The sequence below is a fragment of the Cotesia glomerata genome, linkage group LG2 (genome assembly GCF_020080835.1).
Source record: "Cotesia glomerata isolate CgM1 linkage group LG2, MPM_Cglom_v2.3, whole genome shotgun sequence".
Taxonomy (NCBI): Eukaryota; Metazoa; Arthropoda; class Insecta; order Hymenoptera; family Braconidae; genus Cotesia; species Cotesia glomerata.
In genome coordinates this window covers 21,506,335-21,524,508 of record NC_058159.1, presented here as the reverse complement: position 1 = coordinate 21,524,508, position 18,174 = coordinate 21,506,335, and the positions used below count along the sequence as shown (strand labels likewise).

The window sequence follows — 18,174 nt, the reverse complement described above, 5'->3', positions numbered from 1 at the left end:
CAAACAATTTAGTATTAAAAATCATAATTCAAACTTCAGTTTACGTTTTGGTTTACTGTTGTCATTTCCAATAACCTGGATTTCCAAATATCTCCTTCCGTAAATGTACATAAAATTTTTTAAGTCACAAGTACTTAAAAATATGATAAAGATAACAAATATTCTTTAACTGACAGACTTCTATATACTTTTTTTCATTTGTCATTCTCTGTACTGAGCCCCTATTCATCAATTTTTACACTTCTTGTTTTCTTAATGTAAAGTTAATAAATTTAAAAATTATCTGTTTGTAATTTTTGACATTGACAAAAGATACCCTTTTTCCTTCATTTTCAAGTCAGTCAAATCATTAAAAATGCATTACACTCCAATAAGTATTTTTATAAAACAGAAAACTATACTTGAAAGAAAATATTCCATTTTAATGCATATAAACAAATAAATAATTGAAAATTTAATTTAATGTTATTAACAATATAAAAAACCTCCAAGCAATCTGATATAATTGAAACAAATAATGAAAAGTATTCGTTTAAATATTAACCTACGAAGCTATTAAAGTAATTTTTCAAGTTTTATTCTTACAATTACGTATTTGTTTTTTTTTTTTTTATTAGTACTTAAACATTTTCACGAAGATTTAAATAACAATTATTCAAATAAACCATTTAAAAATTATTTTAACGAGGATTTAAAATAATATAGTTTATAAAATCGACATTGATGATGTTCAAGGATAAAACAGGTTAAAAGAATGAAGAATTTAAATTAATTGAAAACCTTGAAATGAAAGTGAAAAGGCATAAGAAATTATTCAAAAATTACCAATAATTGATAAGATCTTCATGCCAGTCATGAATCATGATTTAAAGTAGAATGACCTTGAACGTTATTATTTCAAACGATCGTTACTTTATCCTTATTATTCTTCCACCCTCTTTTTCATATATAAGTCTTTTAGTTAAATTTTATGACATAATTGCACTCGCTCTGTACTTTCTTATTTTTTGTACCTAGACTGGTGTAGTTTAAGTCGATGCCAAAAATCGGTGTTATTTATATTCTACGTCAGCGGTAAGTACCCAAATGGACGGCCAACAATCAGTCTACAAAGTTTACGATTTAATTAGCTTATAATGTATCCGGTAATTTAAAACTTTTAGTTTTGGGTTTTAGTGGCATAAGATAAGTACGAGTCTCTCTACATATCTCTCCTCAGGTCTAAGGTTTGGGGGTAAATCGCGAGTAGAACTATTAGGCCATTATATTATGTACGTCGTTGAAACTCACTTAGTTTAACAGATTGGACATAAAGATAAAATCTAAGTGTTTGTTAGAGGTCACAAGTTTCACTTGTCATTAAGATTATTATTGTCGAATCATTTGTTTCATGGAGCTTGACATTATCGAACAACTCTGTGTACATATATTATCCATGCAGCGTATGTGATTTTTATCGCAATGATGTACATTACCTGCTTTTTAGGTATTCTACTGATAAAAAAAAAACATATAAACAGACTTATTTATGTAACTTTTATAGGCTTTTAAAGTAGAACACTAATAAATAGTGAAATGTTGGAAATTACTCTTGTTTGATAAATATAATTAATAATTTTTTTTCTAAGTTTTACTGCAACGTTAATAATAAATTTTATTTACAAACTGCTCCGACATATTTGACACTAAAAAAATTATTTTCGAATAGAAAATGTTTGATGTTTTAATATTTAGGGGAGGGGGGGGGGGGCAAATTGGGTACTTAAGAAATCGTTATGATTTTAAGGACTTAAATACGCTGATTTTTCTCGTTTTCAGTCGTAATTAAAGAAAAACAATCAAATTTCAAGTTGCCGTAGAAAAAAATTTTTTTTTTTGCGGGCAAAATGGGGTACTCCCTGAAAAAGTGAAAAAAAAATTTCTTCATCCGAAAATGAAATATCGTTAAAAAAATAACATTTTCTTATCGATAAGTCTACGAAAGAACCCAAAGAGAGAAACAAATCACCCAAAAAAGAGACATTGTTAGTTGAAGCAATATACTCCTAACAGGAATTGAGGTAGTAAAAAAAATTTTAAAACTTTGTAATAATTTTTGACGGGTTTCGCTTGAGTAAAAATAATATCAAGATAAAAAAAAGAGTTCTCTCGAGAAAATTCTAGTTTTTGTAACTCCCGGTGAAAAAATTTTTAGACTCATAGTTCTCACGCAATTCAAAATAATAGCATGAAAAAAAAGATTCGTAATTTTTTTGCACTCTCTTTCTTGGTTTAGGGATTCAGGAAAATTTTTTCAAGTTGAATAATCTTGTAGGCCTGAAGATCTTACTTTTTAAATTAAATATCTCACAAGCGCACCAAATGATTTTGAAGAAATTGGCGGCCTCTGACTCAGTTTTCTGAGCATTCATAGTTAAATTATGTCATCAAAAATAATTCGAGAATAAATTTGATGTTATTTGAAAAACATACTTTTTTAAAATAATTAATGTAAGATTTCTCTTCAACACATCACCCGGTTTTGATGCGGTTGCAGCAGTCAACGTCGTTTTTTAAATTAAAGAACTGTTTAGATTTTGGAATTGATCGTTACATCTGTTTAAAAGCTGTTAAAAGAAAAAAGTTATTTTAAATTTATGAGGAAGTCTAAGTTTCGCTGAACCTTCTCGAATGACGCGATTGTCGTTCCAATTAGTGGAGTTGCTCAAAAATTATGAGAGGTTTACACACCCACACACCCACACACACACACACACACACACACACACACACACACACACACACACACACACACACCCTGATAGAAATCCTCGTAGGAATATTAAGAGCTACTTCCTAGGACCTTAAAAATGTGGAGATCAGATTAGAACTTGATTTTCGAAAACTGGCATGGAACCAATGACTTCCCGATTTTTTTTTTTTTTTTTATATAGTTGTAAAGTGAGAACTTAAAAATTTAGAAAAAAAAATCTTAGATGTGAAAAAAAAATTATTACGATGCACAATGACGATAAAAATTACTGCACAGTAAAAAATTTTCCGTTAATGTGTAAAGTGTAAAAATTTTTGTGTAGCAAATTACACTCTAGTGTGTAGAATTTTACATTCTCATGTATTGAGTTAACACACTAGAATGTAGAATTAACATTAGTTTGTGTAAAAACAGTCAGTAACACAAATATTTGTGTTAAATTTGACGAAAATTTTTTTACTGTATGCAAAAAAAATTAGAAAAAAAAAATTTTTCATGTTTTTTAATTAAAAAAATTTTTTTCTTCTGAAATTGTAGGAAATGACGTTAAAATATATTTTAGAAAGCTAAAAGAGCTTTTTGGAAAAAAAAATTTTTTTTACGAAATTTTGGGGGTCCCCCATTTTCCCCCCCCCCCCCCCCCCGCCCCTACATAGGTAATTATGTAGAAGTGATACTCCACCGAAATCAAATGTAGGATTTGATTCAATACTCGAGTAAAGTTCCGAATTATTCGTCCTAGATAATTCAAAGTTTCCGATATTCGCACCCCTCTAATATGGCTGAGGGCAATATGGAATAGTCTTTTTAGATGCCTTTTATACTGATAAACAAAATTAACTTGATTCAAAAAAAAAATATCTTGAGCCGAGAAAATTATTTCGAAGAAATTCATAGTCCTGAATCAAAGAGAAATTTTTTTGGCCTAAGAAATTTTTCTTAGCTTATGATTCTTGTTCTAGAACCAAGTTAATTTTCCTATCGGTGGATGTTCGGAAAATTCACGGAAATAAAAAAAATTTTGGAAAAAACCTGTGGGCACGATTTCTTTGACGGAAATTCTATTCATAGGTAAAAAAGTCCTAATAAATCCACGCCGCGTGAAAATAAGGGCCTTAAATCCACGCTGCGTGAATGTAAAGGCCCTTATATTCACGCTGCGTGGATTTATCAGGATTTTTTATACGTGTGAATGGATACTTTTTTCTTTGACATGGAATCGCGATCTTCAACACTAGAGTTTCAGTAGTTTTGGCAAAACTCATGTAAATTTTTTTTTTATCTATAAATATTGCTATGGGCAGCATGAAATACTCTTCATAATAGACAAAATTTTTATGAAGACCATAGAAAAAGCGCAATTTCTACTTATTAAAGTCGAAAAATCCGATATGAAAAAAACATTTTTTCTGAATCTGTACTCTAAAATTCAAAAATCCGCCGTGAAAATGAACAGAGTGAAAAAAAAAAACGTTTAAAATGTTAATTATTCGATTTTTTTTTGCTAAAAATAAGTGGAGTTTCACTGTGGCATAGTTAACTTTATTTGGTGAAAAAAGTACACATTGGAACTTTAAAAATAATTGTTTAGAATTGTTTCTCATAAAAATATTATCAGATTCTTTACAACTCTTTCATCTTTATGTTTGCAATTATGCCTGATATTACTATACAAAATATCACTCTTCAAGCACTATTTTTCTGTGTAACTTTGTTTTAGATCGGTTTTGCTCGCAACAAACTCGGTCAAGGTAATTACCTAAAAAAAGTCGACAAAATTTAATGAGAATCTGATAAGCATTATTTGTGTTATCGAGATAACAAAGCGCTTCATAGCCCATATAATATTAACAGAAATAAGCGAAAATTTTATTGACAGTGTATTTTTTTTACTAGTGTATTTTATTGCCAATAAATTAAACATATAAAATAACTTCTGATTAATTTTAACATCTCCAAAATGTATAGCTTCATAAACACTGAATATAAAGACAAACCGATAGTTAAATCTAATGATAATTATACGTTTATTGCTCTATCTAGACTAAAACTAGATTTTTTCAATAATAAAATTGAAAATAGAATTCAAGAATTTAAAAAAGAAAAAAAAAATTATTTTCATATTTCGATCAATAAAACTGTAGTAATTACATAAATTACTACCTCACTTTCCGGTAGCTTGAACAATAAAATAAACTTTTTGAACGTTACGTTCATTCGGCGATAAAAAAGTTATTACTTATTAGTAAATATTACATGACAGCATATTCAAAGAATTCAATAAAATAGTTTCGTATTACTTGAAAATATTACTTTTACATTCATGCTTGGATGCCTTCGTTAATGATAAATAGTAATTGAAAAATCTGTAGGATTTCAAACAACGAAAAATATTATTGAGAAGTATACAGCATAGAGCACTAGAACGCATTCACGTATGTACTGACATTAGTCAGATAAGTGTTAGGTATATAATCATGAAAAAAAAAATATTTTCCATGTGATAAAAATAACTGGTTCGAGGGTTATTTTTTAAACTGATGTGAAAAGAAAAGAATTTCCAGTTAAATTGAGTTAACTGGGGGATAATAACTTTAACTGTAAGATAACTAAGAGTGAAGAAAATAGTCATAAGAAATCATTAGTTTGCTTTAGGCTGTCAGATAAAGTGCTTCGGTTATTCATTTAAAAGCTATTATTAAAAATAAAACAATCATGTATAAGTTTACGTTATTTAATTATACCTTTGTTGTGTTTTTTATACTTTTGTTTGTAATCGACTCATTACAACGCGGTATATTCATTAAAATTGATTAAGTACTTTTTAAAGTTATTTTATTTATGCTTAATGATTTTAATAAATTTTTATTTCAGAAATGACATCTTTGGGAAGAATACAAAAAAGTTTGTTGAATCACAATTTACATACAACACACAACTCTGAGTTAGAGTGCAAAGAAGATTATGTCAAGTGTGTTAATGACAGCCGGTGTATTCCGAAATTTTTGTGGTGTAACGGAAAAGTAGATTGCGCAGATGGAAGTGATGAAGAAATGTGCTCATGTCTTGATCAAATTGATAACAATAAAATTTGTGACGGCAGATTTGATTGTTTTGATGGCGATGATGAACTTAATTGTTTTGGTTATTATTTTATTCGTTTGTTTGTTCAATAAATAATATAATTAATTAAAAATTATTTAAAATTTTTTTATTAAAATGTGTTATTTTTTATCAGGGTGCGGTAATAATTCTTTCAGTTGTCTAGATTGGACTAGACGTGATCCTAAGGGGATGTGTGTATCCTTATCACGAAGATGTGACGGAGTAACTCAGTGTCCAAATAAAAAAGATGAGTTAGATTGTAGTATCCTCACACCATCTCCTATCAACCATGATACTGTAAATTGTTTTTTAAAAAATTATATTATTTATTTTGACGTTTTTAAATAAAATTTTTTTGTTGAATTTAGGTGATTAATTACAAGTATAAAGATGGATATTTTTTCAAAAACTGGAAGGGCAATTGGTACCCAGTCTGCCCGGAAACACAAACTTGGGCATCTGACGCATGTTTAGAAGGAACTGGAAGTCTTGCTTCCGAACCACCAACAATTACAGTTAATATGAATATGAAAAAAGAAAAACGTAATCTGGGGCAATATATTGCGATGATGCCATGGGGGCAAGTTAAATTGCTCAACGATTGTTTTGCTGAAATAGCATTTGTTTTGTGTACTAACCAGAAAAAAATCTAATAAAAAATGTCATAAAATTTTTTATCTTTTATCAAATTTATTGCTGTGTTTTTCGGCTCAAGAATTAAAGGAAGATGTTATTTTTTAGGTTCTATTTTCACATAAAGTTATTTCACGTAATTTAAGCAAATCATTTTTTTCTATTTAAATAGCATAAAAAAACGCTACTTTTTCTTAAGAAAGGATCCCATCTTTTTTTCTCCTTGCACTCATCGAGAGAAACCGTACTATCTTTGTCACATTCGCAACAACAAAGCTATTGCAAATTCATGAACATTTTTATAACAAATGAAAATTTCGAAAAAACCGCTCTGCTAGAAAATAGATAATTAAATTATCTATCAAGTGGGAAAGAGTTTTTTTTTTTAATTTTTTTTAAAATTTTTTTTTGTTTAGGAGAAATTCACGAAGCTGTAATAGCTGGGATTGGCTCTTAATTGAAAATATGGATTCAATATGCTTATTATGTACTGTAAACATAAGACATTATTATTAATGTTATGTATAGTTATTTTTAGAAATATAATGTTCAATATTTAAGTTTAAGATAAAATATTTGTAATTTGTGATATAGTATATTACACTACAAGGGCAGAAAGTTGAGATTCCTGCCCTTGTAGTGTATACTAGTTTTCTTGCTATCCGGTCGAAAGTACGCAAAAAATTGCGTTGAAAAAAATTGATGCCTGCCCCCGACATTTGCAGCACGAGCGAAGCGAGTGCTGCTGGTCGGGGGGGGGGGGCATCAAATGCACCTGTCAATAAAGATATTAATTTATAATCTATCATATTACTACTTTCTTTTGAGAAAAGATCTTAATTTAATCTAATAAATTTAAAATTATAAATATATTATAAATTAACTCTGATTTTAAAAATAAAAAAAAATAGAAAAATGAAATAATAATCGTAAAATGCATAGAAAAAAAATTAAGAAAAAAATCTGTGTATTTTTGTAAATAATTATTTGTTTAATAATGAATTTATTTATTTGAAAATATCTATCAGAATAAAAAATATTTCTCGTTTTTTTTTTTTTGTAATTTAATTATTTAATAAGTCTCATTTCATTAAAATAAATATTTATTTTCTTTAATTAACTTAATTTCAACCTAAAATCATCGACACATAACAAGACAGACACATTCATAACAATCACAAGTAAGGTTAGGCTTATAAACATAAGTAATAGAGTGAGCGCGACTACCGACTTTCGGACTTTCTGCCGCCTCGTGTCTCGTTGTCAGTGCATGAATACATTATTTCGGCTCCCCGTCGTAGGGCGCATGCGCGACTTGATCACGGCATAAAACTGAGGCTTTCTACCGTGAAATTGCAGCGGGAACCCCGTACTTTCGACCAGCGTAGTAAATATTTTTTTGCTCGACGGACAGAAAGCGTCAACTTTCGGCCCGCTGCGCTAAACGAAGTTACCCTTTTCTGCCTTCGTCGAGCAAAAATAGTATATTGTGTGACTAGGGATGAAACAAAACGATTTCAGACCACAGTGACGTTGCCTGCCCGAGCGAAGCGAGGGCTGGCATCACTCGGTCTGAAATCGTGTTTTATCCCGCGTCACACATTATATTTTTCATATAAGTTGCATTAAAAATGCTAGTTTCAATGTCTGGAGCCAACCAGAACTAGATAGTTTCAGACGAACAGCGAAAATACCATTTTATTATAAAACTTATAATAAAATAGAAAGTAATAGTTTATTTTTTATCAAACATTATTCGTAAATTGTCAAGTTTTTTTTTATCATTCTTATTTATGCTTAATAACAGAATTATAATATGTCAGTACAGTTAACGGTTAGAATGACAATTATAAAGGTATAAAATAAACAAACAATTGATAGGATTGAAAATAAAGCTGCAACTTCACCTCGTGGACAGAAAATCGTCATTTTCTGTCCGCCGGGAAGAAATAATTGATTCCTGCCCGGCACAGTCGCATTGGTCTGAAATTGTCTAGTTTCGGTTGGCTCAACAGACATTGAAACTCGCATTTTCAATGCAGGTTATATGAAAAATAGTATACACTCCACGGGAAGTAAATAAGAAAGCCTCAGATCACATGTTTGTTGGCCTCGGCTTCGCCTCGGCCAACAATTACATGTGATCTAAGACATTTCTTACTTTACTTCCCTAGGTGTGTAATATACTATTTATTCATTGTTACAGAAATTTAATAATTTCTTTTCTTATAAAAGGAAGAGATTGGAACCAACAATGGTGCACTGAAAAAAAAATTATTTACAAATTGTAATTTTTTTTTAAGTTTAATAATTTTTTATTATTTTTATATATTATTTTGTTCAATTTAATTTTATTGATTTACGCAGGATTAAATAATTTATTAAAAACATTAAATAGTTATACAAAAGCATTGTCTTAAGTTTAGTATCAAATAACAATTTTTTCGATTAAAATTTTCAAACTTATCTTATCATTGATTTATTTTGGATAAATTTTATTTTTAAAAATTTCACTTTAATTCTCAGTAATTGATTAATAGTGCAGCATTAAAAATTTTATTAAAAGTATTAAATATTTACACAAAGATATTTTCTGAAGTTTATTATCAAATAATAAAAAAAACTTTTTTCAATAAAACTTTCAAACTTATCATTTATTAATTTTCAATAAGTTATAGTTTTTTAAAATTTCCGCCAATTTTAACATTTCGGCAAATACTGCCTCTAACGTGTAAATCAAAGACTACTATTTCAAAATGGCGTTGCCGCGTACGTGAGTGAAACACTTGTGTGTTTATATAAATAAACAAAAAACAACCGCACCCACATTGCATGTACTAGTATACTAGTACTAGTACATGCTTGATAGTGATTACTGAAAACAAAGTACCGTAAATATCTCTCATCTCAATATAACTCGAAATAATGAAAACGGAGAAACTGAGGACATCAAAGGATCACCCATGCGTTTGACATCTACCAAACAACTTGGCATCATGATATCTGGTCTGGTTCTCTGACATCACATTACCTACCACTGAGTCACATCCATTGTTCATCTGTTAAGAATGTCCAGTGACCGTACCTACGATATTTAATTCAAGTGACTCGTTTATTTATTTATTTTTTTTTTTTCATTCATTTATTTATTTCATGTACTTACATGGTTTTATTTTCTCAACAATTCAACATGCTTAAATATTTGTTAATTATTGGCCTATGTGAATGTTTTATCAACCTAACGTTTGCGGAAGACTATATCGGCTGCTTCAAGAGTCCTCCGGAGTCAGAAGAACCTCTTCTGGTAATTACAAATCCACGAGCTCCAGTATTTTGTATGAAAGAATGCCTCAGTCGTTATTACATGTAAGTTTTATAAAATAATTTTTTTCTTTATTTAAAAAGTGTCATTTAAAATAATAATAATAATAATAATAATAATAATAATAATTTAATTATCTAGGTATGCCGGGTTAATGAAAGGTCAACAATGCTACTGTATGAGTACTTATGGACGTAATGGGCCATCAAATGGCTGCACCACACGTTGCATCGACGATGAAAAATCACTATGCGGATCACACGATTCTATAAGTGTTTACAGCACTGGTCAAAAAGTCTCAAGCCCACCACGAAGGCTCAGGGTGATAAACAACAAGTCAGAGTCACTTAATATCACATGGCAACCACCAGACATCACCAATGGTAACATAACATCTTACATTGTCCGTGCAGTGGCACTTGAAACTCATGCATTTTATCCACTTCAGCCTGTGCAATTACAAGTGCAAGGTGAATCATCTGACAGTACTCTCCTAACTAATTTGCAGCCTGGTACCAAGTATAATATCTCTGTAACAGCTGTCAATACTAACGGTGAGAGCCACCCAAGTTATACTATTGACTGGACATTAATTGGTTCGCCAGAAAAACCGGACAAGCCGAAAATAATTCAACAAAGCAGTTCTACGGTCATTGTTGAATTGGCTGAAGGTAAAAGTCAGAACGGGCCGTTAAGTTCCTATCAAGTTATTATTATCCATCCCGGAACTATCCCGCCGAAACAAGTAGACATTACTTATCCGGATTATCATACAGCTATCAAAGATGACTTGCCGTTTTATATCACCGGTGAATTTAATGCCAACGAGTATTATAAGTATAAGCGATTTATTATCGGCGATGGTCAGAAAGTAGGCGGTTATTACAACGCGCCGCTGCAGAAACCTTTTAATAGACCACAAGTTGGATTGGTGTTGGTATCTCGCATAGGAAACGAAATAAAATACAGTCATTCTGATTTTGCAGGTCATTCGTTTGAATCAAGTGCAGGTCCTGATGGTTTAGCTGTCGGACTCTATATTGCTATTGCTTTATTTAGCATCTTATTAATAGCTGCTGTCTCTGGCTATTTTATTTTGAGAAAGCGACATGAACAAATACGCATGACTAAGTTACCTGAGCAACAAGAGCTTACACTACAGGGTCCAATGTACGAAGTTGACAACATGGCTTACATTCCAGAAGACGTTCCAGAACGTCCCAATCATTATCAAGATTTAAAGTCTAAAGTATGGAATATTCCTAAAAATTTTTTGACCGTCGAACCGGCCGTTATAAGACGAGGAAGGTTTGGCAACGTTCATATGGGAACTGTTCAAGATAAAGATGGCAACTCATCACTAGTTTTGATTCACTCGATAGATGATAAAAATTTACGCGCTTCTGAGAAGCGTCATATGCTAAGAGATCTTGATGTCTGTATAAAAGCAGGCAAAATGAATTACCTAGCAAGTTTTATTGGTAATTGCGAAACACCTGAAATACTCTATGTTGTTCAAGAAACGGTGACACATAATTTGAAACTGAAATTAATCGCTGCCCGATCTGGTGATGTTTTTCCGTATGAGTTTATCCTTACAATTGGATCATCGATCGCTATGGGACTAAATTATCTTGAAGCTCATAAAATAATTCATTCGCACTTGTGTGCGAGAAGTATCGGCCTTACTGATGATTTTGTACCTAAAATAATGGGATTCGGTATTGGTAAACACGCCTTAGATGATTTGAAACTAGCCCGCTGGACTGCGCCTGAAAGATTTGGTCATAAAAAACACAATCCGGCTGTCGTTTGGACTTTTGCAGTTATTATCTGGGAGATGATGAGCATGGGTGGTACTCCATATCACGATTTAGAAGATGAGTGCGACGTCGAGGAAGCTGTTGTTGAGAAAAATGTGCGATTGCCGCAGCTACGAGATATGACTGATCCGATTTACGAAGTTTTAATGTCTTGTTGGCATGATAATGCCGATGAACGTCCGACTTTTGATGAACTTAGTCGATTGGTAAGTGTTTATAATTGATGATACTAAAGTTAAAGAAAATTTTTTTTGTTTCTTTTCTACGAAATACATTAAAAGTTGTTGATAAAAAAAATTGTAAGATACTTGCCAAGTTTTTTATCATCAATAATGACCGAAAAATTTTATTAATAATAATTAAAATTAAAAATTATTTTTCAGAATACATTGAGCGTTGTTCCTATCACTGCCATCACAGAGCCTTACATTCCAGAACTGGAATTGAATAACTAAATAAATCCAATTCTTTCCATTTATACTTAAGGTTTATAAACAAAAAAACAATTTTGCATTTACATATATATATTATATATTACATAACTCATTTTTAAAAGGTCATGAACCTTGATATTATGTATAGTTACCGTACACAAATGCTATTGATGCAATCTTTATTATTTTTATAAACGCGTATATATTTATATACATATTTTCCAGCTACTTACAATTCGTACATACATTATCATAAGGCTCAACTTTTCCGTCCAGAAATTACTTAATTTTTTTTTAATACAAGTTTTATATATTTTTTACTTTTATTTATTGATATTCTACATTGATCTTATTTTATTTTATACATTTTAATATTGTTTTTATTCAGTAATTAATTAAAAATTTGGTTAATTCCATGAAGATATTTTCTATAATCTTCACAAAGGTTCATTTAAATTTAGGCATTCACCAAAGTACAAATAAAATTGTAGTAATACTGATATATTTGATAAAGATATATCGCGATGCCTAACCAACCAAATTAATTTAAGCATTAATATATTTTAGGGTTTTTTTTCTTATTAATTTTGATATTAATGAACAAATACTTTTGATTAAATTAATATCTTTATTTGAGTAATACATAAATATCACATAAATTTATATTGTTATAATTTAAATATTGTATTTAAATTGTTAGTATTTAAGTATAAAATAATTACTTAGAAAACTTAAAATTAAAGATCTTATGGCATAAGCGATATATTTTTTTTTTATTTATAAAAAATTTTATACAGTCGAGTAAAAAAAAATAGTAATTAGTATGAGTACATTCAGTGCTTAAACATTAATGTAAATCAAACAAAACGTTGGTAAAAAACAAATTATTCCGATTAATCGGAACCACGTTATTTAAGAAAAATATCATGTACTTTTTTATAAATTGTAAATCACCATTGTTATTATAAGTGACTTAAAATCACTAACTAGTTATTAAAAATAAAAAAAATTATAAAAATATTAAAATATTAAAATATTGAGTATTCTTTGTAACATAGTAACTAATTCAAGTAATTTGATGAGATGAAATTTTGCTCGAATGCGAGCCTGTGGGCTTAACGGGTACAGTACTTTTACTGCTGGTAATCGGACACAGTACCTGTCTGTAAGCTTCTCTGTAGAGCTTATTAGTTCCCGCATAAATAAAGGGATTGATAACTGAAGATGCCCATGCGAGTATGGAAGCAACCACATGTAAAATCGGTATTTTAACCTTGTCGTCAACGACGTTGACCAGCATAAGTGGCAAAAAACAGAGCAAAAAACATAAAAATATGGTAAGCATAAGTTTTGTGACTCTTGAATCTTCACGTCTTTGAAATCCAGTATTACGTCTCATGCCGCCGTTAACCATATGTGCTTCTAAATTTTTACGACTTTGTCTAACTTTCCAATAGATGCAGAGGTAAGATACAATAATCACAACGCATGGAATTACGAATCCTATAACGAAGAGCATTTTTTTAGGACTTTTGTCATTTTTCTGGAGTATCGTGCATGAAAATGTCTTAGGGTCGAGACCGAGTCTTCCCCAAATGCCAGTCAACGGCGGTAGAAGCAGCGAAAAACTCACTACCCATATCGCTATCAACATTATTGTTATCCCACGATTTGTGTAAAGCCGCGCATAAATATCAGATTTTGATATCAATACGTATCTGTAAATATAAATTAAAAGGTATAATTGATTAATTAATAAAATATAATTCCAATGATTCTATAATTATGACTAATTAAAATTGTTTTTAAATTTCTTAGGATCGCAGATTTATTCTCGACTTTATTAATTGCTTTCATATGTGCGTGACCCTCGCTATAAAAAGCAATACGAAAAGAGAACTGATGACTCATTAAAAACTATGTAGAGTTTGTGTCTTCAAGCTTAATTCATTAGTAATTAATTATTCAAATTGAAGAATAAATGTCTATGTTATTGATAAATTTATTATTAAAAATTATTAATAGTTTACGAACCTGTTGACAGTGATAGCCACCATACTTAGCAAAGATACAGCAACATTGCCATAAAAAAACAGCGGAAATATTTGACAAAGTGTTTCACCAAGTACCCATGCCTCATTTAAATATCTGCTAGCCGTAAGCGGTAAGTTCACAGCAGAAAATATTAAATCTGATATGCTTAAACTTATGACGAATGCTGTTGTTGCATGTCTTCGTAATCGTGTGTACTTCATTAATGCAATTACTGTAACTAAATTACCTAAAACGATAAATTATTTTTTTATTAATTAAAAAGTCAATAATATATTTTATTTAATTACTTGAAACTAAAAGTCATGTCTTTAATAATTATTGAAGTCAAATATTTTATTTTCCCGTAAAAAAAGAATTTCAATGATTCAACATCAAGTCTTTCATTTTTTAATTCTTTAAACTATTTTTTACACTAATATATTTTTAATTAAATTTGTAGTTATCATTTAAAATAATAATTACTAATTAAAACTAATAAAAGAGAAAGTTGAGATTTTAACATTAAATATGATTCATATAACAAAACCCATAAAGAATAATCGTCTGTTTTTTTTTTTCCTCGTACATTAATATATATCATTGTCTATCTTAATTGACGTAATTCTGATGGCTCAGAGTTAAAAGGTGACGAACGTGACGTAGAAAAAATTTTTATTTAAACTCCAACCCTACTGTAACAGTTGTTGAAATTAAATTACAGTTAAGTAATTTTTTTTTTTTTTTCTAGCTATTTTAGAAGTCATATAATAATGACCTTAATAACCGTATCATTATGACTTGCCGACTGTAATTACCATTAACAAAAAAGAACAAACATGAAATTTAATCTCCCAAGACACGGAGACCAGACAATCATTTGAAATGTGATATTTTTATTAGTATTTATACTTAATAACAAAATGTTTATTTACTACGTATTAAACAGATAATATTAACTTAAAGGAATTATCTATTGTATTGAATATTGAATGTTAGTCATACCGAGAACGCCAACGATGCTAAAAAGTATCGCACAAACAGCAGCAGTAAGTGTCACGGCTCGTGGATAAGCTTGTTGATAGCCATGATCGTGATCCTGGATCACTCTGAAGTCGGTAGTCACGTTCATCTTGATAATCCTTGTATTTTTTACCAATCTCGGTTTTAAAATCACTTCCGCTGGAACGATTTTTATTCGGAATCTTCACAGCGGCATTAATGTAAAGTTTGCATCTAAGCTAAAACTCGAGAACACGTGTTGTAGTTAAATCACTTGAACAAACTCCCGCACATTTATGTTCATCTGTTTATTTATTTATTTTTTGAGTCTCCGGTCTTTTTAAATTAACTCGCGTCAATCATTTGCATTAATTTCTGTCTACAATCTACTAAATTCAAAAATAAATTTAATAAACAATTAATTGAATACTACAAACCAAACAAATAAATTTAAATTTAAATATAATTCTATAAAGCGCGATTAAAATAATTCGTACGTGCTTTCAAAGTCAATCAAATATATTTTAAAAATACTTATTGACGCACTTTATAGAGTTTAATCTTCCAAATACTTCGTACTAATCGATCGCCGGTGAATTTATTTATAATGCAGTTTTTTTTTTTTTTTTTTTTTTTTTTTTTTAAATGCAAAAGTAACCGCGTTTATTGAGATACGAATGCTGGCGCGGAACTGTCGGATGAATAAAACAGGGAATCCCCTTATAAACTAAAAACGGGCTGTGCACGGAATTTAATTGTACGCGGATTTGTGCTTCTGTTTCTTCTTTGCTCTTTGTAATAAAACTTGTTACTTTAACTAGTTATATTAGTATTACTGACGCTCTATTCTCTTACATATTACATTTAGCGATATATACGCGCGCACTACTAGAGTTCATCCCGGCGTAACCAGCGTCAAGAGCTGAATAAGAATTCCTTATCTTTTCTCCAACACTGTACTCGAATTAGCTTGTGTTATGACTTTCCTTTCCCTTCTCTTGCTTCTTCATCTTCATCATCTCCGTCTTCTTGCTTTTTCAAATCCCCATTACTATTATATACCCGCTGTATTTCGTGGTGGTGAGATCGTTTTTTACCGCATTTTTTTTATTGGTCACTTTATCCTGAAAAATAAAAACGGAAAATCTATTAAAAAAAAAAAAAAACCCACAACCACTTCCGGCTATTATTTTTACTGTTAATCATTTTACTTATCATGTTCTATTGTAAAAATTATTCATTATTTTTTATTCTCACACAAGTTATGTAAAAGAATATAAATATTATCAAATACATAAAAATATTTTATTAATAATTAAACCAATACTTTAATAGTGATCATGATCATAAACACTAAGAGAATCATGACTAACAATAATTAAGAGTTAATATATAAATACATTTTTTAAATATTTTATATTGAATCTTTAGCAATTTAATAAAACCTTGAAAAAATTAATTAATGAAGATAAATCGAATATCCTTTGTACATATTCTTCAAAAGTAACAAAATATCGATATTTTTATCCATTTTCACATCAAAATATTTTATTCTTCAATAAATTTTTTAAAAGTTGAATTATAAAATATTGAGAAAGACGTTATGATTCGATAATTATATTTTAAATAAAATAAAGTTGATGATTATTAATATTTAAAATTAAAATTTTTTTTAAGAAATAAAATTTCAACAAAAATTTTTATATAAAACATAAAAAGTCATTTTTTAGAAAATTATCACAAAAAAAAAAAAATAAAACACTGATATTTAAAGATTGAATTTTAAAAAACGCATGTTGAGAATTTTTTAAAATTTATACGTGTATTTTTTTCTAGGATCCTTTGATTTTAACAATAAATATGGATATCACAATAACAGCTAATTACTTCAACACGAATTTGTAGTTAATAGCTATTTTAAATCTTAAACTCATTAAATACCAAACTAAAATAAAAACAAAAGTAACAATAAATAATGACACTAAAATTGAGAGATAACTGATAATTTTTAGAATTTTCTTATCAAATAAATCATACCAAGAAAAATTTATCTAAAAATTTCGTAATTAGCTCTAATAAATTATAAATGCAATTTTAAAAATAATTTTCGAGACCCAGTTCATTTGTCGAAAAAAATAAAAAAATTGTCAATGGTCTGTTAATTACAGTGTCACTCATAAATAATATTAGTAATACAAATTAAAAAATTAAATTTACAAGTAAATGAACCATAAACACGCAGTACATAAAAAAATATTCCTAATTACCCACTTAACAAATTATCACAAAATTTTGAGAGATAAAAAAATAATTACCAAGTAATAAATATACAAAATATTAACGTTAATTCCTATGACATATAATAAACAATTAGCAAAACAAAAACAAACAAGTTCTGACACGTCTGTAAAATAGTCGATCTACTTGTTACTTGAATGGCGCACGAAACTTAACTGAGCTACACAACATTGTAAATGCAAGCCCAAACCTGAAATGAAACTAAATGGTGCGTCATTATAAATAAAATCAAGACACTAGAGACCGGAGACCAATGAGAAAATAAAAGTGTTGAGTAAAGGTGAGCGGCACATGGTCTCGTTTTGTGATTGGTAAGCCGGGTGGTGGTGCATTAAACTACATAAGTACATATATGCTTTGGCTTATTCAATACAACGGGATACCAGCTGCAAACTTCCCTAAAAATCATCCCTAATTCTTTTGTACTTTCGAAAGACGTCAAATAATCGCGTCTCAATTCACTATGTATTATATTCACATTTTCATTACATATTACACATTGCGTGTTGAAACTAGTGTAATGTTCTCTATACCTACGTGTTTTTCACCAACACATTTTAGTTTTTGGTTTTAAAGGCAAAGGCACCAAGGAGAGTCTTATAACCCATAAATAAAGGACTTACGTATAATAAAATATTTTTTATCGTTTTACCTTCACGACCCTCCTATTATTCGAAATATGTACGTTAAAAATTCCAATTACTCTTAATTACGTGAGAATTTTTAATCTCTACCAACTATAATCATTAATATAAATCCGATTATAAACTACAT

The 18,174-nt window shown here is 29.5% G+C and overlaps 3 protein-coding genes across 4 annotated transcripts; 2 read left to right on the top strand and 1 right to left on the bottom strand.

Annotated features, from left to right (window-relative positions):
* The first annotated feature begins 4,986 nt into the window (after positions 1-4,986).
* On the top strand, positions 4,987-6,597 carry LOC123259358 (atrial natriuretic peptide-converting enzyme-like). The gene is made up of 4 exons (XM_044719803.1): positions 4,987-5,546; positions 5,627-5,896; positions 5,991-6,154; positions 6,226-6,597. The coding sequence occupies exons 1-4, from the start codon at positions 5,468-5,470 to the stop codon at positions 6,508-6,510; spliced, it is 798 nt and encodes a 265-aa protein (XP_044575738.1). The 5' UTR covers positions 4,987-5,467; the 3' UTR covers positions 6,511-6,597.
* A 2,975-nt stretch (positions 6,598-9,572) lies between these two features.
* Positions 9,573-12,555, top strand: LOC123259341 (putative tyrosine-protein kinase Wsck). The gene is made up of 3 exons (XM_044719764.1): positions 9,573-9,856; positions 9,954-11,841; positions 12,019-12,555. Exons 1-3 carry the CDS (start codon positions 9,654-9,656, stop codon positions 12,088-12,090), a joined length of 2,163 nt encoding a protein of 720 aa, XP_044575699.1. The 5' UTR covers positions 9,573-9,653; the 3' UTR covers positions 12,091-12,555.
* Positions 12,556-12,852: 297 nt separating this feature from the next.
* Positions 12,853-17,550, bottom strand: LOC123259353 (protein trapped in endoderm-1). 2 transcript variants are annotated; one of them, XM_044719797.1, is made up of 4 exons: positions 17,418-17,550; positions 15,106-16,226; positions 14,104-14,350; positions 12,853-13,787 (listed from the first exon to the last, which is right to left on the bottom strand). In XM_044719797.1, the coding sequence occupies exons 2-4, from the start codon at positions 15,230-15,232 to the stop codon at positions 13,136-13,138; spliced, it is 1,026 nt and encodes a 341-aa protein (XP_044575732.1). In that variant the 5' UTR covers positions 15,233-16,226; positions 17,418-17,550; the 3' UTR covers positions 12,853-13,135. The 2 variants fall into 2 exon arrangements, with proteins under 2 accessions (XP_044575732.1, XP_044575733.1); XM_044719798.1 differs by lacking the exon at positions 17,418-17,550 and adding an exon at positions 17,370-17,388.
* Positions 17,551-18,174: the final 624 nt, after the last annotated feature.